The sequence below is a fragment of the Acanthopagrus latus genome, chromosome 22 (assembly GCF_904848185.1).
Source record: "Acanthopagrus latus isolate v.2019 chromosome 22, fAcaLat1.1, whole genome shotgun sequence".
NCBI lineage: Eukaryota > Metazoa > Chordata > Actinopteri > Spariformes > Sparidae > Acanthopagrus > Acanthopagrus latus.
Window position 1 is genome coordinate 14,910,425 of NC_051060.1, and position 27,102 is coordinate 14,937,526.

Sequence of the window (27,102 nt, forward strand, 5' to 3'; positions counted from 1 at the left end):
GAACAGCATTTTCATTTGTTTGAAATAAAAAGATTGGATGTCTGAGTTGTTCTGGATTCATTTAAAAGAATAAAAAGAAGCGCTTGATGAAAGTAAATAAAAGTTGGCGATGAGTTTAAGGTTATAATCTACACATACATGAAACTCCTCTGTTTCAGCAATGAAATTACATGAATTACATTTCGTGAGCTTTGTTTTGTAAATTTGAAAGCGAAGAATGAGAGAAGCTGCATGGGCACAGATGATTATTTTCAGAGCTGAGTGTAAAATCATAGTTTTCGGGCACTGCTTTTGATTATCATCCGCCAGACTCTGCAGGGTTAGAGGTCAGATGCGCCACTGAGTTTTGCTTATGCTCATGCATACACTTTGTCTTTTCTTCCATTAGTCACCATCCCCTCTTTGCCCTTTTGTTCTACAGTTTAAACTGAGTTAAATTCAGGAGGTTGTTTTGTAGAAATACCCGACAGTGGAGTTTTTTTTCGGTACTGTCCTGTTGGGTTGTAAGAGAGGGCATACTTAAGAGAGCTGTCACTTCATAGTAGTGTTTAGGAGCACATTTTCTGACTGTGTGTCTGTGTGTTTTTTGTGTGTGTGTTGGGGTATATTCTGTAGGAGGTGTGGTCCTGTTGGATGGAGTTGCTTCAGTACCTGGATATGGAGCAGGGTTGGCTCAACACCCTTGGGGAGAAGGTCCAAGCTACTGACAACCTACCAGAGAGTACTGAGGCCATCACTGAAGCTCTGGAGGTGCAAATGCAAACACACACTCAAGCACTTACTGTAGTCATATTGAGTAAATCAGTTAATATTGTACTTGCTGCTTCTCTTCTGTTAATTCTCTCAATATTTTAAAGGTTTTGAAAAAAAGGTTTATTTCTTACGGTCAGAATAATCATGGATGTCTCCGTATGATCTGGCCTGTGGGTCACAAATGATATCTTGCCAAACATTTGCCTTAACTGATATGTGATCACTAGCCACTGCTCTTTTACCAAACATCAAATATATCTTCTGTTTACACATGAATAAAATCAAGAAAATGAAAAAATATGATTATGTTCTCTAAATTTGCATAATTTAATTAATTTCAGGTTAAGCGTAGAAAATGCTGAATCACTTTTGGAAACACAACAGAAAAATGCACATATTCATCCCACTTGTCTGCAGGCACATGTCAACCAAAAGTGAGAAAGAAGTCTGATGAATCTTTGCACTCACTTATTGTGGAAATTAGTTACTTCATGAATATTAATGATATTAATGATTTTTTTTAGTTAGACTGGCCAACCTGTGTTTTTCTTTAGAGAAGCTTTCCTTGAGGAAGTTAGTCAGTTCAGATAAAATTACCAATCAACATGCTTCCAAAGCTTTAAGATGTCCATTCATTGTAAGTAGGATACATTTTTAAGTTTTATAAACCAGCCATCCATTTAATATTCTGTCTCTGCTGATAACCTAATTGCCTTTGAATTTGTCTTCCAAATTTCTCCTGCTTTGTCTTGCTCTGTTGCTATATCTGCAGACCGCCTGCAGCACGACTGTCAAACTCACTTTAATCACAGTGCTGCTTCTGTTACATTGCATAGTGATGAAGGAAATTGAAGACCCTTGAAGACAACCCTCATCCTCTTTGTCCTTATGTGTTTTTGGCTGTTACTTCTCTCCCTCTCTCTCTCTCTCTCTCTCTCTCTCTCTCTCTCTCGCTCTCTCGCTCTCTCTCTCTCTCTCTCTCCCCCTCCCTCCATTCTTCTCAACCTCCCTCTGTCACCCCTCACCCTTCCCATTCTCCCAGTTTACTAATCAGACTCACCCCTCTGGAGGGAGGTTGTCTCTCTCTCTCTCTTTTTCTCTCTCTTTCTCTTTCTCTTTCTCTTTCTCTCTCTCTCTGTCTATTCATTAACCCCCAGGATGGAAAGCATATTTAACGACCCCACGTAAACAGTGACCGCTGGATCCAAACAAGTCCCGTCCCTCGACAAGCTCCTCTCTCACTCGTCTCTCATTTCTCGCTCAGTTATCATCTTTTTTTCCGTGAGCCTCCATCTGACACACCCAACGTGGCAATTTTCTGCATCTGCACTCCGTCTGTTTGCTCAGCTACTTGTTTCTTTCTCATCTTTCACACACATACACACTCACGCACTTTTACCTTTTCAGCTCCTAAAGTGGTAACATATATTTTGGCCAGTGTTTTCTCTCATTCTGGCTGTTTTTATAGCTTCTGTGGCAATGTTTTGGAACTGCAAAGCAGTTTTGCTTTCTGGATCTTTGTTGCGGCTGTTTTACTGTCTTCTAGGAATTTCACCACTACTATTCCTTCCCTTTTTTGCTTGATTCTTTGCTCATTAATTCACCCTTTTCTCCATCTTTCCATCTCACCACCAGTCTCTGGAGAGTGCGCTTCGTCACCCCGGGGACAACCGGACGCAAATCAGAGAGCTGGGTCAGACGCTGATAGACGGGGGCATACTGGACGAACTCATTAGCGAAAAACTAGAGGCCTTCAACTCCCGTTACGAGCAGCTCAACCACCAGGTCAGGCCCTTGTCTTTGTGTGTAAGCAAATGTTGGATGCGTGTGTGTTGTTTGTGTAGAAAAAAAGGGCATACATTATGTGTTATAGTGGGATTTCTTTTTCAGTAAATTAGGATCTATGCACATCATTTTCCTGCAGAAATTTATGTTTTATTATATAATTGACAAAAATGGCAGTGTCATTTTAACCAAACGTATCCGTACGCTACAATATTATTCAGTTATTTTTGGTTCATGGTTTATTTATATGCATCTTTTAGCATTTGGTGTTCTCCTTGCATTATCACGTCAGGAACAACAAAAAAAGATGCATGTTTACATTCCCATGTATAACAGTGAATAATTGATTATACCAGTTGCTATGTTCAGTCTTTTCCAACTAACATTTTAAGACATAAAATTCCCCTTTGTTGCTTATATTTGTATTATCAGAATATTGAAATCCTTGACTTGATGTCCTCCAGGCGGTGAATAGGCAGATCAGCCTTGAGCAGCAGCTGCAGAGTCTGAAGGAGAACGAACACGCGCTCCAAGCACTGCAGGAATCTCTGAGCCAGCTGGACCACACGCTCACCTCCTACCTCACTGACCGCATCGACGCCTTCCAGCTACCGCAAGAGGCGCAGGTATAGCACGCATGTGCGCAACACACATGCCAGAGGATTTCTCCTAAAGATGTGTAACTTGGGGAAGCACCGGAACTTAATGGATCTTCACGCGGGCTCATCTCACTTGTCTCAAGGCTCCCCTTTCACCATAAGACTATTGTAGCAGTAGTAAAATATTAGTACATAGTACAAATATGATATACACACAATGGGACATGATGTTCACAGATTCTTTGCAGTAAATTCATATTTATGCATTAAGAAATACAATTCTTACCTCATTATACAATTAGTTGATAAATTCTAAGTAGAATGAAACTCAAAAAACTTGAAAAAGCCCAGATGAACTCAGGACCTCAAGAGGTGTAAGAGGGTCTATCTGTATGGATGTTAATTTCTACTTTTCTTTCAGACCATTGGGGCAGAGATCGCAGCCCACGAGCTAACAGTGGAGGAGATGAGAAGGAGGAATGTGGCCAACCTGCCTCCCCCCACCACTGATGGCAAAGCTGCTCGAGGTGGGAGCATGCTGGACCAGCTGCAGGTAACACTGACTCCTGCTGGAGAACATTGGGAACTGCAGGGAGCTGATTATAGACTGGTTTCTCCTTCTGCCAGTATTATCAAGTCGTTTAAATTAAAACTAGAAATACTGTTGTGAAGCATTGTTAAACTATTATGATAATTATTCAAGAATGTCTTTTATATTTGACCACAGGTTATCTAATTGCTTAATAGTTAATACAATCCAGGATTTATAAAACACTTGTTGTTATGAAATAGTTTTTCACTTATAAACTAGTAGAGCAAAAACATTTAAGTCATGGCTGGTAACACAACCTTGTTTTATCTGTTGTGATACAGATGTCTAACTTTGCAAACCTCTCCCTTTCACACACTGCAGAGGAAGCTGAGGGAGATCTCCACTAAGTACCAGCTGTTCCAGAAGCCGGCTAACTTTGAGCAGCGCATGTTGGACTGTAAGAGGGTCCTGGATGGCGCCAAGGCCGAGCTGCACATTCTGGATGTCGGGGAAGTGGACCCGGAAAAAATCCAGTCCCACCTCGCTGGTTGCATGGTGAGAGCTGCAAGTCACACGGATGGTTTATTTTTCTTGCTGATTGCACAAACTGTTCTGTTTTCCCATTAAAAAGGTTAAGCAGAATTATTCAAGGATACATAAACAAATACATCTGTCGGCCTAGCTATCTATTAATGCAGACACAAACATAAAGTGTTTGTCACAGACTCACCCATAAGCTTATTTTCCTTTGCGTGATTTATAGAAACTGTACAAGTTGCTGAGTGAGGTGAAGCTGGAGGTGGAGACAGTGATAAAAACGGGTCGACAGATTGTGCAGAAACAGCAGACAGAGAACCCCAAGGCCATGGATGAACAGCTAACTGCTCTCAAACTGCTCTACAATGACCTGGGGGCACAGGTAACTTCATTTCTAGAACTTTTCTCTATGAAACGCAGCTTATGTTGGATTGTAAGTCGCACTCATATTCTCTGACACCACTTTAAGCAGCTTTTTTTTAAGATATTCATTCTCTTTCCAGGTAACGGAGGGCAAGCAGGACCTGGAAAAAGCTCTGTCTCTGTCTCAAAAGTTCCAGAAGGAGAGCGCCGCCCTGCAGGAGTGGCTGACCACCGGCGAGGCTCAGCTGCAGCAAAAGAACAGCTGCGGAGACATGCCGGCTGACATCGATGCTGAGATCGCGTGGGCCAATGTGAGTCCAAACCTATCATCAAATCTCTCCAGCAGAACCACAGGAGTGTTTCTGCTTCTGGCCAGCAGGTGGAGCAGTAGGACAATACGATGTTCCTGAAAACATCAACATGTCTTTCAAACAGTGTAGATCACTTTTAGCAGATGTCTGAAAAGAAAAAAGTTGAATATATGCTGTATATACTGACCATTCTGGGTTTTGGGTTTTAAATGGAGGCTGCTTTATTTTTGATGTGCTGTACAATAAGTTCTAATAACAGCCACAGGAACATCACATCACATGAAACAGATTAATATACTGCCTTTATATATTATATTGCATACGTGTGTGATTATCCCTCATCCAGGGCCTGTTGAAGGAGTCGGAGCGTCGTAAGGTGGAGCTCTCCAGCCTGATGGAGACCAGCGCAGGTCTGCAGACTCTGGTGGAGGGCAGTGAGGCTCAGCTGGAAGACAAACTCTGTGGCCTCAACGAATCTTGGGGTCGCGTCCGCACCTGGACCGAGGACTGGCTCAGCGCTGTGCTGGTGAGTGCTTTTATTTTTATACAGTAAGGCTAAATAAATGAAGGAATGCTGTGTTGTTTATTTCATGTTCCCTGAGTAAGTAATTCCTCCACCTGCTTTAAGTTTTTATAGTTACATGCAAAACAAGACTTTCATTCGCATCATTTGCAAGTCAACAAAGGTGAATAAATGAATATTTATCCTAGCTGGGCATTTCAGCATGCAGTTTTTCTGAGTAATATGAATTCTTTCAATTAATAATTCTTTTATAATGCATACCAAATGTGATGGAATAATTTAAGCACTCATGGTGAGTTTTGAATTTCCAAAAAGTTGAATTTGAAATGAGTTTTACCACAGCGCTGGAAAGATTAAAAAATTGCACTACAAGGTTGCGTCTTTGAAAGATTTACAGCCCAAATCAAACATTTCCTCATTATCCTTTGTAAGTCAACTGATTGCAGTAGCTAGGGAATGGAACAAACATCGAATCAAGAAGAAAACAAAGAAATGCAAATCACCTCTCCACTACAAATTTGAACAGAAGCCTAAGACATGTTTCTTCTAGTAATTGCGCACTGCAGCTCATGTAAAGGTTATGGAAAACTCAGAGAATCATAAAAAAGTCTTTGTTTTAGATTGTTTGTACTTTGTTTTAGTACAAACATTGGGGAAAAATAACACCGCAGGGCCTTTGTTAACAGTGATTCATGTTATATTCCCTTATGGGAACACTAAGCCTTTGTTTTTCATCTTATGTGTGCAGAGTCACCAGAATGAAGTGGAAATCTTTGATGAGAACTTGGCTCACATCAGCACCTGGCTCTACCAGACACAGATCCACCTGGACGAGACTGAGCGTCTCGCCCCGTCAGAGAGGGAGAAGGTAGTGAAGGTGAGGCAGAGGGGCTCGTTATGAAGTTATACTTTACTATTTTTAATGTGCTGTAAATTCTTTCAGAAATATGTAAGAATTGGCAATACTTATGCAGTGAAGAACTTAGCAGTATGTAATATTAGTTTGGAATCACTTTCTGGAAGTCAGTGCCTCTGAGAAGAAAAAGATTTCTATCAGAATCCATTAAGGAAAACACCCTCCTGTTACCTGCTGCTGTGGCCACTGTTGTAGTTGATTCTTTTCAGTGCTCAGTTAGGATTAAAATTTTCGAGAAGCACACATATTTGGATGCTCTTAGGACACTTGAACTTGAAGTGAAGAAGAGTGTGTTTTAGAATAATGGGAAATACCTGAAGGCTGAATAAAAAACTGATGTAAGAGTGTCAAATGATTTATCATCCAATTGTATTAAATGTTTAACTCCTCCCTTCCTCTTTCCGTGACAACTGAAGGACTGATCTAAATTTCAGCTACTGCCTTCTAACCTTGATCAGTACATGCTGTGCTTTGCTCTAAACCAAGGTTGCACTGACATGCTGTCTGAGAAAGAACAGACAGTAATGAGATAATAAGTTGACCAGCTACTCTGTGGTCTATCCTCAGCGCATGCTAGAGGAGCTGGAGGACATCAGTCTGCGCGTGGACAATGTGAAGGACCAGGCCATCATCCTGATGACCAGCAGGGGGCCTGCCTGCCGGGATGTGGTGGAGCCCAAACTGGCTGAGCTCAACTGCAACTTTGACAAAGTCTCCCAACACATCAGAACTGCTCAGGTACTGTACACCCATGATCAGTTTTACTTCTTTTGGTTTAACGTGAACTTTAATTCAAACTCTTGAATGCATAGCATGTTGTATAGTTTGAACTCACTCCATCTGCCTCTTGTCCTTTGGTAATCAGATGATGGCCAGTCTGGAGACGGGCGGTATTGACTTGAACCAGCAGGCATCTCAGCAGGTGCAAGAAACAGCAGCACAAGCTGCGAGGACAATTTAATCACGTCTCGAAGCAAATTTGTGTCACCCTCTGTGGGCGTACGCTCACAGAATTGCATTGATTGTACCTATTTTGTCCTAAGGTGTGTTTGTGTCCGTCTCATCAGATAATTCAGAGCCAGGAGATCCGAGCAGAGAGTCAGAGTCGCTCTGCTGAGGCCCTCGTCCTCGGTGAGGTGAAGGAGTTTCAGGCAGAGCTCCAGGACACACTGAAGGCTCTGCAGCAGCAGCAGGACCCAGCTAGCCTCCTGGATGATGACAAGGTACAAAAGGCCACCTGTCAGTTACTTCTATCTGCAGCATTTCCATTTAAAACTCTCAAAGAACGGTACTCACAATGATGATGATGATTATAGTTGTATTATTATGAGGCTGTACACATACAAATTGTTTAAATAGAGTCCCAAACTGTGTTGTGCAGTATTGAGAGACAAACAGGCCCTCACATTGTTTGGTAAGGTTAGGTATTTCAATTTTCCAGAGAAATTTGAAAGCACACATGAAATTGCCCCAGGTTGCTTATTATTCTCTTATGAAAGTTTTACGAGATTTATACAGAGCTACAGGCCATATAAAACCGCCACCTGATAAGACGAGCTTTGAATTGGCATTTCAAGGCCAACATGTCTGGAATTCAAGCTGCGTTATCAAGGTTTTATGACCTTAAACACACACTGACTGAACAAACTTCACCAGTCCAAAGCAAGGTCAGTGTGTGTGAATCAGGAAGTTCCTATTGTGTTTTTAAACACTGTTCGCCTGAGAAGTGTCTACAGCGTCTCCTCTTTCAACAACATTTTGCTTGTTTAGCAAAGAAGCAACTTGCAGCTGAACTTCTGTGTGCTGAAGTTGAAAAACTCAATCGTTTCTTTTGCACCAGATGGATGAGGAGAAAGCCGGCGTTGAAGATTTGCTGAGAAGAGGGGAAGAACTGCTGCAGCAAACTTCAGACGAGGGTCAGAGGGAGGAGTTGAGACTACTGCTGCTCCGGCTGCAGAGCCAATACTCTGCTCACAGGGTGAGATGCAAAAAAAAAACAAAAACAAAACACGTCTTCCTGATGCACAGGCCTGCATGAGAATGTTTTCTAACTTGAGAAAACATAGCTGCCTGTCATATCGTGTTCGCCTGCTGTGCACTGTTGCAGTTGGGTTAATCTGTATGTGTTTGGCTGCTTTAGGAACTGAGGGTGCTTCGAATCAGGCAGGTGGAAGTCTCTGTGGACTCGTCGTCCTCTCACAACTTCATAGAGCAAAGAAGAGAGTTTGCAGTCGAGGTGAGAGATTTACGCATGCACGAGCCACACGTTATCTTCACATCAACTCTTGCAGTGTGTCACTTAACTGACAAAGTTGTATTTTTGGTTGTAGTGTTAGTTCAGCATAGTGTGATGTGTGTGATGTATCATCATGTGGCACTACAGTTCTCCCCTCTCTGTTTTTCTCTCCCGCTCCCACGTGGCGCAGGAGATGTCTTCGCTGGAGCGTAGCAGCGCTCCCTCATTGAGTCCCTCTGACTACCTGTTGGAAATCAACAAAGTGCTCCTGGCCATGGCCGACAGTGAGTTACTCCTGAACTCCTCTGAGCTCAGCGGGGGGCTGTACGAAGACTTTTCTAGCCAAGAGGACACACTGAAGGTAGGTCCTCACTCATGTATCCGATAGTGCCAATTTGAATTTAATCATTATTGTTGATATTAGAATTATATTGGAGTATTATAAATATTAACGATGCAAACCTTCCTACGCACTGTATACACAGGCTCATGCATTGCCAATGCTACGATCAGCATGTATGTGATATCTATACCATCCAGTAAGCCAGTGATGAGGAAGGAGCAGTTGCTTGCTGATAGTGTACCATTAAAAGTTAACATTAGCAAAACTTCATTGTTCATCAGATGTGACAAAGGCATCTTGTTTTCACATGAGGCGAGGCCAGGTACCGTCATGACGGTAAAAAAAAGGACAGTAAAGGATAAAAGTCACTAGCAGCATTCCTGTTGGTGCTAACTAAAAGCAAAACTCATTACATCAGTGTCGAGTCTTGAATATCTTGAAGTAAATATGTATGTAACACTGTGATCTTACCCTCACCCTGAAGTTACATAGTGCAGAAACAATTGATGTGGGGCAGAGTGGACTGAAGTTGGGGATTTTCAGCACCATAAAGAAATCAACGTGATAAAACCTGGGGCCAAATAGGTCCTTTCTTTTTCTGTCCTATGAGACGGACCGTCTTTGTTTTTCTGCTGATCAGACAATCATCCGTTATAATTGATGTTTTGATGATTTTCTCCTTTTAATGCACTTAAAATCCTCCCTGCTGTTGGAACCTTTTAGCCTCTGTTATAATTTACAGTCTCCCGCCTTCCTCTTGCTCACCTTGCTGTGTTCCCTTAATTTCACACTGGTCTTTTTCTAGAATATCAAAGAGAATCTGGAGCGTCTCGGCGAGCAGGTCACAGGAATCCACGAGCGCCAACCCGATGCCATTCAAAACGCTTCGCCTGCTGAAGTCGCCCAGATCGCAGACGCCCTCACGCAGCTCAACGCCGAGTGGGACCGCCTCAACCGCATGTACAACCACCGCAAGGGGTGCGTGCAGCAACTTGACACATGCAGAGATAACTCTACATTCACTCCTCACAGTATTAAGTTGTAGAATAAAACTTGAATAAGTCTGTCGCAAGAAAATGTTGTGACTGGGGAGAGAAGTGAGCACGCTGCTGTTTTCAGATGTGAGTGAGTGTGACAGGGTATGTGGCCGAGGCTGCAGGAACATTAAATGCCAGCTGTCTGGTAGTCAGGAGACAGCAGGAACAGATAGAGATAGACCAGAGCACACAATCAAGCACCCCCCACACACACACTGACCTTGATTACTATCAAAACAATACCTTGGGCATAAACAATCTCATGCCTATTCACATTTTCATTCACTCATTCATTTACTGACACCACACACACACAAACACACACACGCACACACACAGACACACATACACTGCATGACCTTGACAACCATCAAGAGTTCCTTGGGCATAAACAGTCTACGATTGCTGAGCGCAGTATGAGCACATGCTAGAATAAACTGGTAAGCTAATTTTGAAGATTGCACACAAATGCACACTCCATCTGCAATCACAATAACCTCTGGGCATGATTTAAAAATCAAAAGAATAGAGTATATTTTGTAAAATTGCTCATCCAGAACTAATTTCCTCACCTGCTCTCTCTGATCAGATGTGTTGTTCTCTGAAAGGAAATGACCCTCGCGCAGACCACCAATGTGATCAAAATCTTTTATTCTTTTTATATATAAGGCCGTTTAACTGAGCAGCCTCTCGGTCTGGGCTGATTTATTCAATTAATGTGAACTTGCCTGATTGTGATGACATTTTCAGGTGTTTAATGAAGGTCCACCTTGACATTTTGTGGATTTTCCCTGAATAAACCTGCTTGCATGAAAGAGACGAGAATTCTTAGGGAGAAATCAAAGCCAGAATTCACTCTAATTGTTCAAATCAATCATACACTGAGCGTAAGGTTAAAAAGATAATGCTGGGTAATTGTCTGCATGAGTTTCTGGGAAATTGATCTTCATCTGAGTTTTAAAAGAGACATATTATGCTCATTTTCATGTTCATAATTTTATTTTGGGTTACCTTTAGAATAGGTTTAAATTCTTGTCAAATATCAAAGAAAGTTTACCTTTAAAAAAAAAAAGAGAAGAGGTATTGACACCCACTCAGTTACACAGGAAAGTAATTTAATACAAAGGAATCAGTTAAAGGATGGGTTTGTCATTTTACATTTTTGTACATGTCAAGAATAGTTGGTGCCTGTATGAACTGTAAAGACCTCTTCCTGCTGCAGGAGTTTTGACCGCGCTGTGGAGGAGTGGAGGCAGTTCCACTGTGACATGAATGACCTCAGCCAGTGGCTGACTGATACAGAGACACTGCTGTCTGAGAGTGTTGGCCCTGACGGACAGCTGGACCTGGACTCTGCACAACAACATCAAGAGGTCAGTGAAAGGTGAAGGAGCGCGTGGAGGTCGGAATATTGGTGTTGTTAATGTGCAATTGATAAAAGGCTCACAGCATATAACTATTTGTATTTGTTATATATATTTTTATGATCTTATATAGTAATCTTTCATTGCATCCTACCTCTGTCATTATAAGAACTGATAAGTGGAATATAGACTCATATGTTCCCATATGTTTACAAGCCCCAGGCAATGTTATTACCTTTCCAGGATGCAGTGGTAATATGTTCGAAATATAAGCGGCTACATGTTTGAGAATGTTAGTCAGCAGATAATTGCATTTGGTTTCCCAGGGGGATATCTTGGTGCTATTCTGTACCTGATAAACAAACCCACTGCACATCTAACTGCTCATTATGCGGAGCGAGAAAATGGAGAGAAATGAACTGGAGAGGAAGATGAGAAGGGGCCTCTGATACTGCTTTGTTTGATTACTAAAATGGGCGATATCATTTCCAATGGGAATTAAAGTCTCCGGAGCCGCAGCATTATCGCTGACAGCACCACTGCCATTAACACCTTTTATCAGTGTGGTTCACAAAGTTCCAGCTGCACTCCATCTGTCCGGCTCCTCTACACTTTTTCACCGTCTCAGAGAATGAGATGAAGGATCAAGTGGATGGGAATTGAGAGATCAATTAGCTGACTCACCCTTTAGCGGACTTTACAATCATTCACCCTGCTTTTCGGATCTGTCTTGGCAGGTTAAATCTCTCTTAGTGGAAGTAGAGATTTGGCAGCTTAAATCTTGATGTGCCACAAGTCATGCCAATGTGTCAGTCTGACAGATGGAGTTGAGCCGGGGGATTTGGCCCTGAGTGATCTGGCTTATGCAGTTTGATTGATCCCCGATTCCACCTTTTTTGTGTGTTTTTCTCCCCTCTCTGTCCCTCGTGCTCTCTGTCACTCTTTTATACTTATTCTAGGAGCTCGAGGAAGGTCTTGCCAGCCACCAGCCTGTCCTGGCCTTACTGAACCGCACTGGAGAGCAGATAATCGGGCAGCTGTCTTCCCCTGACGGATCTCTGCTTGAGGAGAAGCTAGACGCCCTTGGTCATCGTTGGAGAGCTGTCCACCGGCAGGCCGTGGAGAGACAGCGCAGGTAGTTTGTTCTGGGAAACATACAGGATGCTACATCAGATCTTTTTTGTGCACGTCACGTATTCATACCTATCTGACACATTTCATGTATCTCTGGTCAATACTTTGCAAATTCCCGCACAAAACTGCATAGTTCTTCTTTTCTCTTTGTGATTCTAGACTTGCAGTACTTGCTCTTTATGCTTCCTTATATATTTCTACTTAATATATTTATTGTAAGACACCTAAACACCAAAGCTGATCCCTTGAATGTGAAAACCTACTTAGCAATAAATCTGCTATAGAAGAAGATGGAAAAAGAAGAGGAAGAAGGCATACTTAATTAATCCCCACGGGGAAAGTCTATGTTTCTAACTCAGTTATTTTTACACTGTAACATTTAGTCTTACAGTATAATGTAGCACAGAGGTTAGCGCTCCCTCTCCATCACTGATAGTCTTTGTTTCTTTATCAGTGTTGGCAGGTTAACATTATCAGTGTGGTCAATCAGTCTATATAAGCAATTTAAATGTAAATTTTAGGATTAGGCCAGCAACCTGCAGGAAATGAAGATCCTAATCAGACTAAATAAAGTCAGTGTTTTCGTGTGTGTGTGTTTGCAGGCTGGCTGGAGGAGACCCAGCCCTGTCAGAGCTAGTCAGGAGACGCGACGAGCTGGCTATATGGTGTGAGCAAGCAGAAACCGCTGTCACCTCCTTACCCGTCACTGCCACTGACAAAAACCTCAAAGAACTCAAGGTACAGCGAGGCTCAGAAAATGCTCAAGTCAGTGCCATCCACAGAGGTGCAGAGATTTCTGTTCCCGCTCCAGAGCTGGATAGGCTCAGTTATTTTTATGGCCAGCTCCAACTGTGTTGCATTTTCCCTTTGTTCTTTGTTTGCTTCACTGTACTCACAAGTTGCTCCCTGCATTCACTCACAAGAAAGAAATGTTCAAAGCCGGCAAACTTGCACAGAAATAACCTCACTCTCACATGTCTTGTTCTGAATGATGCATTTTTCTTCAGAGTAATACAATCGCTCATTGTTTTCCTACTTCATTCCTTCCAGACAACAACCTCAGCCAGACTTTTAATCAGTTGCGAAACAGTATAATGAATGATGTTGTGCTGCCGTGTGCTGCTGTGTATCACCAAATCAATCTCTCAGCGGGATCGAGGGTCAGCACAACCTTTTTTTTTTCCTTGCAGGCCCTCGCCGAAGAGATGGACGCGCAGAATGAACGTCTCGGATGGCTCAACAAGCACGCGCCTCAGATCCTGGCCAGTCCGACCGTGAGCCCCCAGAGCAGAGACCAGCACGTTGGCAAACTGAGAGCCATCAACCTCAACTGGAGCAAGGTACCAACTCTACATCCTAACTCATAGTGGATTTTCAGCAGTGGTTCAAAAAACATTTTCCTTTAGAGACCCCGTTTTGAGCATTTTTTGAGGAAGCTGATGATCCATGAGAGGGTGACAGATTGTTTCCTGTGAATATTGCATGAGAGTCGAGTTGTCCCGATTTGAGTTGAGTTTTGGTAGCATATTCAGCAGTTCTTCCTGTTTTTAGGTATTTTTTCCATTTTTAAAAGTCATACATACTTAATAGGCTTCATTTTTGACAGCTTCAGTGATTTTTGATCTGTTAGTTCTTTAGTTGTTTTAACTGTGTGCTTTTCTAATGCAGGAAAGGGCTCTTTAGGAGAGAGTGATGGCTCTGTCAGTATAGTTTGTTTTAATTTTTCAACATGCCCTTATTCTGGGAAATTTGAATCTTAATAATTACAACAGTAATCAAAAAAGAAGAAGAAGAATTCCCATTTCGGGAATTAATTAAATGCTGAGATATGAGCCTTTTGTTCTGTTTATTTTTAAAAAAACTTTTAAAAACTATTTTCAAAAACACAGCTTAGAATTCAGAGGGCTGCTCCTCGTTTAGCTTTGATAAGGATCCCTTATGGCTGAGAACCGCAATGTCTGCTGTTCTCCTCAATCATTCTTTGCCCCCCTTTTCCTCTGTAGGTGACCCATGAGTTGTTGGACAAAGTGGGCGAGGTGGAGGCCAACCTGCAAAGTCACGCTCAGTTCCAGGACAGGATGAACAGACTCACCGACTGGGTTGTCGTCACGCACCAGACGATTGTGACCAGAGGCCTGACTCCTGGCCAAGCACAGGTAGATCTTTTGAGGACGTCATGAGAACCAAAACACTTAAAACCTCACAGGAAGTCTTTTACCCCAAGGCACAATGTGGCACTTAGAATGAGTTCTTGTCTGTTCTAGGCTCTGGAGGTCTCCATGAAGGACAGGAAGAAGGACCTGGAGGACCTGTTGGCTCATTCTATAGAGCTACAGAGACGGCAGCAGCTGTTGCCTCATGAAAAGGTCCAAGTTTACATCATAACATGATTAAAAAAAGACACACTGCTAATTGTAGCATATGATTATACCATATTGCACCTTTAAACTGCTAGATAATTTTATTTCCAGTAATTAATTGAGGTTTAATTGGCTGTTTTATTTAAAACTGGCTACACTCTTGCTAATATTTTGTATTCAGTCATTAACTATATTTATGAACCATGTGTATAGGGTAAGGTAGAGCAGCTGGCAGCTGATTGGAAAGCTCTTGATGGTCGACTGAGGGAATCACTCCAGCCACCCGTCTCTCCATGGATGCAGCACCAGCACACCGTCCAGCACCAGCAGCTCGGTAAACATACCAAGAAATGGTCTTATTCAAACTCATGATTTCTCTCTTTTTTTTTGTATCACGAGCAACATCTGTATAATAAATACATCAGTGATGTGGGGATGAAAGGACTCTGCAAGGCCCAGTAAAATATAACACCTTTTAATGAGAAAGAAAATGAGATAACAGGAAATAACAACATAGAAATATGTTCTTGTAGTAGAGGTAATAAGAACTCAGGTGGCAGTTGTGGAATTCCTTAGTGGCTCGGTTTGAACTGGAGCATGATGAAATAACAAATAAGAGGTGAGCAACAAAGTCCTGCTTGTGTAACTCTAAAAACAAGCCCCGATGCCTCATCCATCATGATTTAGTGTGATGCCACTTTCCCCCTGAGACCTATTTGACAGCACCTCCTCTCTCACTTTAACATGTTTAATGTTTATTGCATCACTTCCCTTTTTAAAGAAGCTCTATATGTCAACATTACCTGCCTTGAGCTCCCTGCTTTTTATTCCCCCCCCCGACCGCTCCAGTGTCTGCGGTCCCTTCAGCCGTGCAGATGGCCAGCCTGGTGAGCGAGGACCCCCACCACCAAACGCCTCACACACCGGACACGGTGGCGCCCACTGACCTCAACGAGACGGCCACCGAACTCGCAGACTGGCTCCTCCTCATCACACAGATGCTCAAGTCTAATATAGTCACCGTGGGTGACACAGACGAGATCAGGACCACTATGGGACGTCTTCAGGTGAGAATGGGGGAGCGGTTGTGGATGCATTTGTGTGATGAAATTCTTTTCAATGGAATATTAAATATTTTGTGGAAAATTGAACCGCTAAATTCAGTCGTATGATACACTTTGTCTGATTGTCTCTGTGTGTTTATTTTGGTAACATCCGGGCAGGTAACAAAGATTGACCTGGAGCAGCGTCACCCCCAGCTCGAGGATATTTTCACCCTGGCACAGAACATCAAAAACAAGACGTCTAATCTGGATGTTCGCACATCCATCACCGAGAAACGTATGTACACAGCAGGATGATCGCACTGGAATGACATGGAACAGTTAGCTGCTCCAGATGCCTATCACTTAACAATGTCTTGCTTTAAAGTTACCCTCATTGCTGTCTGTTTATGCTCTTCTTGTTGAATGTGTGTCTGTTTCTAGTGGAGAGGGTACGCAGCCAGTGGGACAGCACTCAGCATGGCGTCGAGGCACGGCTCCAGCAGCTGGACAACATGATTGGCCACAGCAACCAGTGGGAGGAGCAGAGGAAGGAGGTGAAAGCGCTCATTGGGCACAATGAAGGACGTTTCCACAACCTTCTTCAGCAGTCCAGAGATCCCCTGACTAAACAGCTTGCTGACAACAAGGTTAGGGAAAAAAGTTTCACTTCTAAACTTTCCCTCTGTGTCCTCTGGGTGTCTAATGCCTGTCCTTCCTGAGGTCATTCACTATGATTCTGGATCTTTGTCATCATTGTAGACTAGAAATTTACTCCAGGGAATATGTCTGCTTACTTCCTTAATAGAGAGCCAAATCTTGGACCAAACTTTACTTTATGAACTATTAGAGGTCTTTTATACAGTCGTATAAGTCTGCACAAGGTGGGAATGAATAAATCACCTCTCTGCAGTATCACTTTGAACCTTAATAACATTCGTACGCCCACATCATCCATCATTTTAATTTGAGATGATGACTTGGCTCGAGAGCTTCTGGAGACATATTCTGCCTCATGAGTGTGTCTGATGCATTACAGGAATGGAACACTAGAGGGCAACTGGGTTTAACACAATCCAGCATACTGCATACACAGCAATCTGCTCCTCGTTTGTGTGGTCATGTAATGATGAGTAATCGTCCATTTACAATAGTGAAGCATGCCTTTTTGTTAAAACAACCTAGGGGTCACATAGGGATGACTTATTTTCTAATGCAAAATTAAAAATAATAATCTGGCCTCATGAATAATAGTTGGGTCTTATGTAACCTGCCTGATTAAGTGGAGGTTAAAATAACAATGTCAGATGGCTGAGCCATAGAATTACAATTTTCTTTGTGTTTTTAGCGCTTCAATTTATTTTTTATTAAGTTTGTATAACAGGTCATTAATATACTTGCAGAGCTATTTGTCTAACTAAAGCAGACACAGAAAGCAGTGCATGCAAATACATAATAATTAAAGAATTGTGCCAACGGGTGCCTTGACAGTGACAAATAACGATGGAGTCACATCCGTCACATTTGCAGTGTCACGATGATCCTAATGTCTCTGTGTTGATTGTTTTACAGGCGTTCCTCCAAGACCTGGGCCGAGGCCAGGCTGCAGTCGTGGCCTTCAACGAGCTGTCCAGTCATCTCCTGCAGGAGTATTCGACTGACGACACCAGGAGGATCAAAGAGGTCACTGAAAAACACAACGCTGCCTGGAACAGCATCAACAATAGGTGCACATGAGCTCACCTGCTTACTTGCGCATAGTTCGCTTGTGTCAAATCTGGTGCAAGCTGCTACTGTGGCAAAAGTCATAAATCATGTGTAGTTCTTTAATGTAAAGTCACACATATGACTTGTTGATTGGCAGGGCGGCTGACCGTCATGCCCAGCTGGACAGTGAACTGAAGGGCCTGCAGATGTCTCTCAGGGAGCTGGAGTCCTTCCTCAAATGGCTCCAGGAGGCCGAGACGACGGTCAACGTTTTGGCCGACGCCTCTCAGAGGGAAGACCTGACGCAGGACTCCGCCCACGTGAAGGAGCTGAGGCAACAACTAGAGGTAAATACTGTGTTTGTGTGGAATCTATGCACAGGTGCTAGCCTATTATCTCAGTGTCATCCTTCATTAACACATTGTTCAGCAGAGGAACTGAGGACGGTGTGTGTGTGTGTGTGTGTGTGTGTGTGTGTGTGTGTGTGTGTGCTTCCATACTGGTTTAAGGTGAATGAGAGGGCGTACAGAGGGCGCGTGAGTGCTTGTATGCATTGAGTACAGCTCATTGATCCTCTTGTCCTATGCTGCTTAGGAATTCTGTGTGTGTACCATTGACTGTGCGTGTTGTGTGTGTGTATGTGTGTGTGTGAGCTTCCTCTCACTGGCTTGTCATTTACCCAGACCTTCCCTTAGGGATCTGTTGACACACATCATCTTATGCTTTATGTAATGTTTTAATCCTGAAATCACTTCTCCTCACCCTTTCAACAGATAAATAGGACACTAATCTTATTTTTTCTTACATTCTGGTCAAGTTGAAAGGTTTTTTTATTTTTTTATGTTGACCCTGTCAGTGTTGTACTCATCTCTTGTGGATTATACATGAGGGTTTTCATTTTTACAGCCTTTTTTCAGAAACGGTTAATGATTTGAGGTCTATGTGTGTATCCCAGCTTTCTGCTGCTTTCAGTTAAACTCCTTGACCCTGGGAAAGTGCTGCAGTGTTGTACATCTTTCAGAAGCGAAACCTTAAGTCCAACAACACACTGGTTGTAGAGAATGAAAGCACAAATGGCCATGAGGATTTCTTGGTTTTGAAGCTGGCTGGATTTAGTCTCAGTGATACATTCAGATTGTTGGAGAGAAATGGATAATAACATCATGTTTATCTCTCCATTGCAGTGATCTGTATTTGTTTTATTGAACCCAATCCATCATTATAAGCCCTTTCCATATTTCAAAGGACACAGACTTTATACTATTGGATTTTATTCCTATAAAGTCTGTCAAAGTCACCTCAAAGGTTAAGCATGCAGTAAATGTAAAACAATAATTAGGTTCTAGTGGAGATTTAATGTAATTATCAGTCAAACATATTGGTGGACCTCTCTGAATTGGCCACATCCCTGAGGTCTTTAATTTTATCCTATTTTTCCTCTCATCTCCATCTTTCTGTCTCGGCAGGAGTCGAGATTGATGGATGACACTCATGTCTAGGGAGTAGGGTAATGATACAGAGACAAACTTCGAGGACTTGTGTTGACACATAGAGAGTCCTCTCCCCAACTTTATGCACTCACAATGACTGTTCTGCTGCCGTCGAGTGTCGGGTTACTTTAATCACAGTTTTTGGCTACAGGCCATTGTCAATCTCGCTGCTGTGTTCATATTAAGCCCACAGTTGGTGAGTCAGTTCAGAGTCGTGACAAATTCTAATGTGGCACATTAACTGACATTTGGTGAAATTGTAGTGGCTGAATGGATTATGAAGAAAACCCATCGTGATGAACTAATAATGGACTGGACCACAGGAATCTCTTTTGTTTAAAGGAAACCCTGATGGTTTCATTAATAGTTGGGGAAAATTTTGGAAATATTAACAGTTTGCTGTCTTGTAGAGAGTGCACTGAATATATTGATACCACTTCCTTGTCTGTTAGATATGGGGCTTCATACAGGAGGTGCTAAACTGAGCTTAGCATATAGACAGGAGAAATACAAAATACAGAATTATGCCTTACAGCACCTCTAAAGCTCACTAATTGATAGAGCCTGACTTGGCCCGACTTTTGGGGCTGATACTGATACCAATGATATTGAGGTAAAAATTCAGATAAGGATATTTCGACTGAAGAACACACATTTTCTGCACTGATCCCTCAGATGTAGATCTCAAACACCTGCTGCTCACACTGTGGTAGACTGGGTCTTACAATGCATTTTTTAAACATAGTGTCACAAAGTGGTTAACTCGGATACTTCATATGGATTAAAATCATTCTACAGCATATACGGTATTTATTCTGGGTTATCTATATACAGTCTATTGTTTAATAGTTTATCTGTAAACATGTTGGAGCAAATGTGTAAACCCAGTCCATGTTGATTCGACATCGCTGGCACTGGTCCTGTGCAATCACAGCCATTAAAGGAATAATTACCTCGGTGTGCGTGGTATGGCAGTGTCTGACTAGTTTTCTATCATTTCATGGTATATGATATCGTATCACCTGACGCTTGGAGCAGATGAGCAACAGTGGCATGTGCAAAGGTGTACACATCTGGAGGAGCTGCTGTTCTCAAGCTTAGCTTTTACATGGGTATTAGAATTGTATATGTGACTTTAATGTGTGTGTGTGTGTGTTTGTGCGTGTATTGACCATAGCAGTGAGAGCAGAAACACATGCCTTCCACCACCTCCTAGTTGAGACCTGGTACTGTCAGTCGTGTTAAGACTGAGCCAACAAAAAAGTCGGACTCAGTTGTAATTCCCTGTGAAGCAGAGTCGATACTCTGTGGAATGGCTGAATTGGACGCTGTAGCCAGTTAAACCTTGTCTAAACAGAGCTCTTCAGTAAAGCTCATCGTGATCCCCTCTCCCGGTGACTGTGTGCATACATCTGTGTGCGAACACGTCCGTAGATGATGATTACTCTAGCTGGCAGCGTAGGTAAGCTGCATGTTGGTTTAAAGGAATTTATTTATGTTCCATTCCCCTGTCTGCCTCGGAGTGTCCCTTCATCTGTACAAAGAGACGAGGCGAGCAGGGACCGAGTGCTGAAATGTATCCCACAGTGATGCTACAGTGAATCCACCGCATGTGTCAGTTTGTGCTCATTTTAAATGTACGAGTCACAGTTGCGAGGGGTTCCGCCAGCGTGAGGCGTGCTGCTCCCGGGCAGTACAGAGGTTTTTTATCCTCACTTCAAATGGATGGCTCTCGTAGGGCAGGTTGGGAGAAAGAGAGTGTTTTTTCAGCCCCACTTCAGCTAAAAGTCGACAGTAACATAGACAGAACGAATAGGTTTAAAATACCCTCCTGTGCGTAATACCGCGTGGTCAGTAGCTTTGCAGGAGCCACGCAGCTGCATCATGATCATCTCTGCTGATTGTGCACTTATCTCTGCTTTTACGTGACTGTCTGCCTCTTTGTCTCTTGATGTCATCTCTCCGGTACTTTCAAGCATCCAACAGATTTCGTTCTCTAAAGATTTATCTGTTTTTTCTGCATCGATAAAAGATGCTTAAAAGCCTTTTTAGCTTCTCGTGACCTTTTTCCTCCTACCTTCCCTCCCACTTTTTTTCCCCTCCTTCAAAAGCTGTTATCTGCTCTTTTCCAGCAAGGCCTCCCTCTTCTCAGTTAATCTTTTGAGAGCTGCGTTCGGGCCACACAAACACGACACACAACAAACCCACCGTAGAGTTCGAAGTGGTAGGAGCTCTTAATTTTCTTTTTTAATGACATCCTCAGTGTTTCTTAACATAGAGACTGATGAGTCTCATAGATTGTTAGAGGATGCTATGGATTTATGTTGTAGCCATAAGCTGTTTTTGTTTCTCTTTGGATCATTTTATTAGAAAGCTGATAGAGATAGACAAGAGGACTTGAAATGTGTGAAGAGACACAAGCAATGACATGCAACAAAATCTATATCAAGATCTCAGTGAAGGAGTTGTGATCTGAAGTTGCCGTGAGGTCGACTATATGAAAAATCCGCTCATAAAATATTATATGTTTGGTATGGCACGTGGCTACCCATGAGCCTCGCTGCCATTTCTATAGAAAAACGAGGCCATTCATCAGAGCTGTAGCAAATTGAAAATGCTTTGATGTTGCACTTGGGAATATGCTGAATTCATCCAAAACTGAGTTTCTGCTTGATTTATGCTGCATTAACTAATTCCTACAAAACACTTTTTTTTTTGTTTCAGGGGCACACACATCAGAAGTGTACGCTCCGTAATTGTACACTTCTTACCAAAATGCTCCTCGTTAAGTTGTCACACTGAAACAGCAGTTTTCTAATACACTCGGCTTCGGCACTCTGGATTAAACCAGGCGAGTTTCTTGTCCAAACCGCGACGTGGAAGCGCTCCAAATGACAGTCACTAACATTGCCAAGGCAGAAAATGAATGGGACATTTACTTCCAGGAACCCTGGACGCCTGAAATAACTCCTCCCTCTTCCTATTGTGTGTGTGTGTGTGCATCCTCTCTCTTTCTCTCTCCCTCTCTCTCTCTCTCTCTCTCTCTCTCTCTCCCTTTCGCCGTCTCTTTTTTGTCCGTCTCTCGCTCATTGAGCCGTTGGTTTCCTCGCGTAATGTCATTCCACCTTCACGGCAGGGATAGTATTTGTTGTCACTTACTCTGCTGCCTTGAGTCCGTCTCTCTCCTTCTTTTCTTCTCCGCTTTCTCTCCCCCTCTCCCTCTAAAAGCAGTACTATGTCTTTCTCTCCCTCTTGTTCTCTCGCTCATTCCCTCTCCTTCTCTTTTTCGGATCAGCGGCAGTAAAAAGTGAACCGCGTACAACCACCAGCTCCTCTTTTCTCTTCCAGCGCAACTCGTGCCTTCCTCTGTCCCTCTCCTCCCCGCTTTGCCGGCACTTTCCTCTCCTCCTCTCCACACTTGATTTTTTTTTTCTCTCCCTCTCCCCTTCTCCATCTTCCTCTTCACTTCCTTTTCCCTCGTCACCCATCTTCTGAATCTGCAGGGTGCCGTCACAAGTGATTTCTTTGATTCTCTTCTGGCTCTGCGGTCGGGGGTTGCGCGTGTGAATGTCCGCGTGGAGGAGAAAGTGAGTGTCTCGTCTTGTCCTGCCTGCCTGCATCATCGTGTGTGTCTGTGTGAGAGAGTGTGTGTGCATGGGCGAGAGTGACTGAGAGAGCGGGAGAGAAAGAAAGAGAGAGAGAGCTTACTGAGGCTGCACTTGCTGTTTGTTGCCTGTGCGTATGTGACGAAACACAGAGGCATGCCGAGCTGAGTACGCTTGCGAGAGTGTGTGTTTCTCTCTCTCTCTCTCTCTCTCACTCTGTGCATGTGTGTGTGTGTGTGTGTGTGCGCGCATCGCGTCAGCTTGGCTGGGGTCTTGTCGGCTGGCTAGGGAGAGCGAGAGGGAGAGGGAGAACAATATGAGCGGGGTAGGGCAGTGCTAGCATGCGGACCAGGAGCAGGCTGCTACAGAGTTGTAGCAGTCTTAAGATGATGGCCATGGTCCGGACCTCCCTCCAGAAAGTGGTGGTCTTCCTACACAGGCTCCAGAGGATGGCCATCTCCTCGCCGCGCTACCAGAAACTCTGCAAGGTACGTGGGACTGCAGGAGAGAGTGTGGACTGGAGGACGGAGAGTTTCTGTTCTTGTTTTTTTTTTGGTTTTTTTACCCCCTTTTCTCCTCTAAATTATGTTTTGAACTTGTACTTGTGCGCAGTCTTTTACTGATTTGACTTTGTTCCCCAAAAACTTTGATCATGTTTGCATGATCCTAGTGTCTGCTTGAGGCTTTTGGGTATGTTTTTTTAGACCATTTTTACTCCATGTCAAGGCAGCTTGCGTACTTGTGTGAAGCCGAAAGTTTTTGCCGAGTATGTGTGTTTCTTTTCGATATAAATTTTTTTACTCTCAGAAATGAGAAGCGTCTCACCAAGCAGTCTATCTTTGCCACGTTCATTGTTTCTCCTCTATTTTCAGTCTTCTTTTTTTATTCATGAGTCATTTGGTTGTGAAGACATTCTGTTCCAGCTGATATTGTTTTGGGAACTCTGTCACCTCCACCGCTTGTCGTTTTAAATATATATACACATACACCTCACTGACTTTAGGACTGTTGGCAATTCTGCCAACAGATAATGATTTCAACTGTGCATCCCTGTTGTGGTGTGTGTGTGAGTGTGTGCACGCATGCTTGCTTATATTTTTGTCTGTATACTGCCAGTTTTGAAGTGAGTTTTGACTCTATAGTGGTTCACGCATGAACAAACTAACAAGGTGGAGAGGAAAATGTGTTGTGTTAGTACTATACTGTAGTGTATTTTTAGTGTTTGTGAGAAACATCCTGACCGTATTTATATTTAGTGTTTTTAAAGAGGGAGAGAATTGATCTTGGCCATGTGAACAGTTAATTGAAGTTATTGACTAAGTTTAGTCCTTTAAATGCTTTTTCTTTATATTGAAGTCGAATCACTTTGTAACCCGTTACCACTGTTTGTCAGCTCCATCGATTTCACCTTAGAGGAAACAACTTGCTGTTGCTGTGTGGTGTCATTTTGGACCACTGTTGATCGTTATTGATCGCTGCTCTTCATTGCTGTCTTCTCTCGGGTTGCACAACAGTGACCCCGCTCTCCGTCAGAGGGCAGAGGGGACCAGCTGAGATTTGACAGCGCGGAGAGACTAGTGCATCAGACCACTTTCTGATTGCTTGCCAGCTTCAATCATGCTTCGGCAAACATGTGGTGGTTCCACTTAATCCATCCTTAATCCATAAATCCATCGCTCTTTAGTGCTCCGCCCTTTTTTTCCCTTTTTACTGTGTGTGTTTGATACTTTGTCAGTGTTATCACTGGTAGAGTGTGTTTGCTGTTTTTTACAGGTTTCACTTACGTCTCTCGTCTCTTAGGAAAATAAAAAATGCAGAAAGGAACAGAAAGTTGGCTCAAGGATGAAACTGAGAATCAGGCTTTCATAGTTTCCCTGCAATTTGTCTTGTGGATGCTCTGCTTGCTTCTGCTTGTTTAACAAAGTGAAGTCAGGTGCTTCCCACAGCCCTGCACATGTACGGTATTTGCAAAAATCAACACTTGTTCTTTCTTCTCTTGCTCATTCGGCTCTGTTCAGCATCCTTAGAGTTCGGGGCCTTCCCTGATTTGCGTCCCTACCGGTGGGAGGCATCAGTCATTGCACACTCGATTACCTTCTCCTGGGTTGCATCAGTCATTCCAGCTTCGTTAGGTCTTCCCTGGGGGCAATCAGTGATGTCTGGCTTGTCCTGCCTCCCTGGGGTGCGCTCACTGGCTGCCAGGGTGGAACAGCGACTTCTCGATGATGGATTTGCTCGGGGCTCGACCTCTGGGGTCCGGCCATTCTTTCTGCTTTAGGACAGCGCTCGTCCTAAAACAGCCCACCTGGTTATTGTCTCATTCAGGATAGAGAAATTTGGATAAACTAGTGGCTCTTCTTTAAGCAGATGTGTATTGATTATTAGCAAATTGAACAACTGTAATCACTGTAAGTGAGGGAAAACCCTTGAGAGAACTTTTTCAAAGCTGTTTTCATTCAGTCCTGTGAACTGAACATATAAATAATATTCCCCCCGATCTGATTGTGGACGTCTGACCCAGGCTCACATGCAGGCTGTATTTTACTCTTGGCAGTCCAATTAAGCTGAAAAGCCCAGCTTATCATCTAAAACATATTGGCCTCCATCATATCGGCCCTCACTCTGTCTTGTGGCAGGACAGAGCAGGGCTACCACAGCGCGTATTCACCAATCGATGAATAATGGAAAGTTAATAAAATCTACTGAGTCATAACCTTCTAATTGTCTTTTTCTGTTAATCGTGCTTCGCTGGTTGCTCCAGGGGTGTTTGTGTGTCTGTGTGGCCCTTTTAACGGCACTCATTACGCTGATGTATAACACTGAGCTGTGCAGTCTTTGGGAGCAGACTTGCTTGCACAGTTCTTAAAGTTGCAGCTGTTATTTGGTGTATAAATTGTTTTCTTCTCCCGCTTTACCAATCCAGAGCAATAATGTTTAATGAGGTTGTAGACTATTAGAGACATTTTACATCTATACAGTGTTCCCTAAGGCTTTGTACAGTCCTACAGTCAGTGTAATTTTTCCCCTCACAGAATTACACTCCCATTAAAGATGTCAGCTAAACGTCTTCAATATGAATATAGAGGCTTCCTGAATCATTTTAACATGCAGATTGTTTCTTTTCACCTTCCCCTAGCACTTCATTCTTGCTCTCATCTGTTCTTGCTTTCTTTGCTTGCATGCCTGTGACATGAGTAGCTGACTGGTAAAGGCCACTTCTCAGTGGCAGCCTGGTTACTTTGTTCTGGGGCATACAAATAACCCCAGCAACTCATTTCATCCCCTCACTTTTGCTCTGCTCTGTCTCTCTGTGTGTAATCACTAGCTGAGAATTGGCTGAAGGGCCCACCTCTCTCCTGAGGAGTGTCCTCCTACTCTCATTACTGTGGCATTGGCTCCTACTGTCTGTGTGTGTGTGTGTGTGTGTGTGTGTGTGTGTGTGTGTGTGTGTGTGTGTGTGTGTGTGTGTGTGTGTGTGTGTGTGTGTGTGTGTGTGTGTGTGTGTGTGTGTGTGTGTGTGTGTGTGTGTGTGTGTGTGTGTGTGTGTCCAGCCTAAACCCACTTTAGAAACAGCCCTAAAGCGCTGGCAGTGTGGAGTCATGCCTCTCCTTTCCTATTGTTTATCTCACAAATGCTCTGGCCTTTGAGCTCCGCACTCCATCCGCCTTTGCTTGTGGCTCACCGCTACCCCAGGTAAGGTGACTCAGGCACGGGCATAGAGCCCAGCTGTCTGACCTCCCCGTCCTTGAGCTCCACCAGGTCTCCTCTGGGTTATTAGCAAGTGTTAGCCTTAGCAGTTGGAGCCTCAGGTGCAGACAGATAACCCCTCCACACTTCCCCCCACGTGTGACCTGGCTCACACTCACATCACAGATATTTTCTTTCACGCATGCTTAAACACATTTAGTTTACAAACACGCATACCCACAATGCATCCTGTTCTCTCTTGCATACACTTGCATGCACACATTTACTCACTACAGCACAAACACGTACACGCGCATGCACACACACACACACACACACACACACACACACACACACACACACACACACACACACACTTTCTCTGCTGCTAGCGATGAGTCACAGCCAGCAGAATAATGTGGAAACAGATTCATAAATGCAGATCATTTAAATTCATCAAGATGTTATTGGGAGAGAGAAGGGACAATAAAAGAAAATGAAGATGGGATTCTGCTCCCAATCAACATCGCATGTAAATCACAGCAGATGGACTTTCTATTAGCAGTAGTGGTGATTTGAAATAGCACTTAAATCACCAATACAGCTCAGAGTTAAGCTGCTCTCCTGCTCACAGTTGCTGTTACCGCACCAAGTGACCATTCACTAAAGAGGAGATGAAACTTGCCACATGATTGACAAATGCCATCCTGGGATTAGATGAAATATGTAATAAACTAAATTTTATATTATTAGATGCAAATAGAAATGGAGGGAAAG

The 27,102-nt window shown here is 43.2% G+C and overlaps 1 protein-coding gene across 6 annotated transcripts in view; it reads left to right on the forward strand.

Moving 5' to 3' along the window:
- The window catches only part of utrn (utrophin), a 185,651-nt gene that overhangs the window by 41,640 nt on the left and 116,909 nt on the right, over positions 1 to 27,102 (forward strand). For 5 of the 6 annotated variants that reach the window (XM_037085455.1, XM_037085454.1, XM_037085459.1 and 2 more), the window contains 28 exons: positions 616 to 750; positions 2,389 to 2,538; positions 3,003 to 3,164; positions 3,559 to 3,690; positions 4,051 to 4,224; positions 4,433 to 4,588; positions 4,710 to 4,880; positions 5,227 to 5,406; positions 6,152 to 6,280; positions 6,887 to 7,057; positions 7,185 to 7,241; positions 7,387 to 7,542; positions 8,160 to 8,297; positions 8,460 to 8,555; positions 8,746 to 8,916; positions 9,704 to 9,876; positions 11,158 to 11,308; positions 12,259 to 12,434; positions 13,036 to 13,171; positions 13,624 to 13,773; positions 14,437 to 14,589; positions 14,698 to 14,799; positions 15,007 to 15,127; positions 15,643 to 15,860; positions 16,017 to 16,134; positions 16,281 to 16,486; positions 17,409 to 17,563; positions 17,701 to 17,890. In XM_037085455.1, the coding sequence (XP_036941350.1) occupies positions 616 to 750; positions 2,389 to 2,538; positions 3,003 to 3,164; positions 3,559 to 3,690; positions 4,051 to 4,224; positions 4,433 to 4,588; positions 4,710 to 4,880; positions 5,227 to 5,406; positions 6,152 to 6,280; positions 6,887 to 7,057; positions 7,185 to 7,241; positions 7,387 to 7,542; positions 8,160 to 8,297; positions 8,460 to 8,555; positions 8,746 to 8,916; positions 9,704 to 9,876; positions 11,158 to 11,308; positions 12,259 to 12,434; positions 13,036 to 13,171; positions 13,624 to 13,773; positions 14,437 to 14,589; positions 14,698 to 14,799; positions 15,007 to 15,127; positions 15,643 to 15,860; positions 16,017 to 16,134; positions 16,281 to 16,486; positions 17,409 to 17,563; positions 17,701 to 17,890 (4,227 nt within the window). Of the gene's footprint in view, positions 1 to 615; positions 751 to 2,388; positions 2,539 to 3,002; positions 3,165 to 3,558; positions 3,691 to 4,050; positions 4,225 to 4,432; positions 4,589 to 4,709; positions 4,881 to 5,226; positions 5,407 to 6,151; positions 6,281 to 6,886; positions 7,058 to 7,184; positions 7,242 to 7,386; positions 7,543 to 8,159; positions 8,298 to 8,459; positions 8,556 to 8,745; positions 8,917 to 9,703; positions 9,877 to 11,157; positions 11,309 to 12,258; positions 12,435 to 13,035; positions 13,172 to 13,623; positions 13,774 to 14,436; positions 14,590 to 14,697; positions 14,800 to 15,006; positions 15,128 to 15,642; positions 15,861 to 16,016; positions 16,135 to 16,280; positions 16,487 to 17,408; positions 17,564 to 17,700; positions 17,891 to 22,123; positions 23,127 to 27,102 lie in introns of those variants that run through there. The other variant, XM_037085460.1, reaches the window with a different exon arrangement.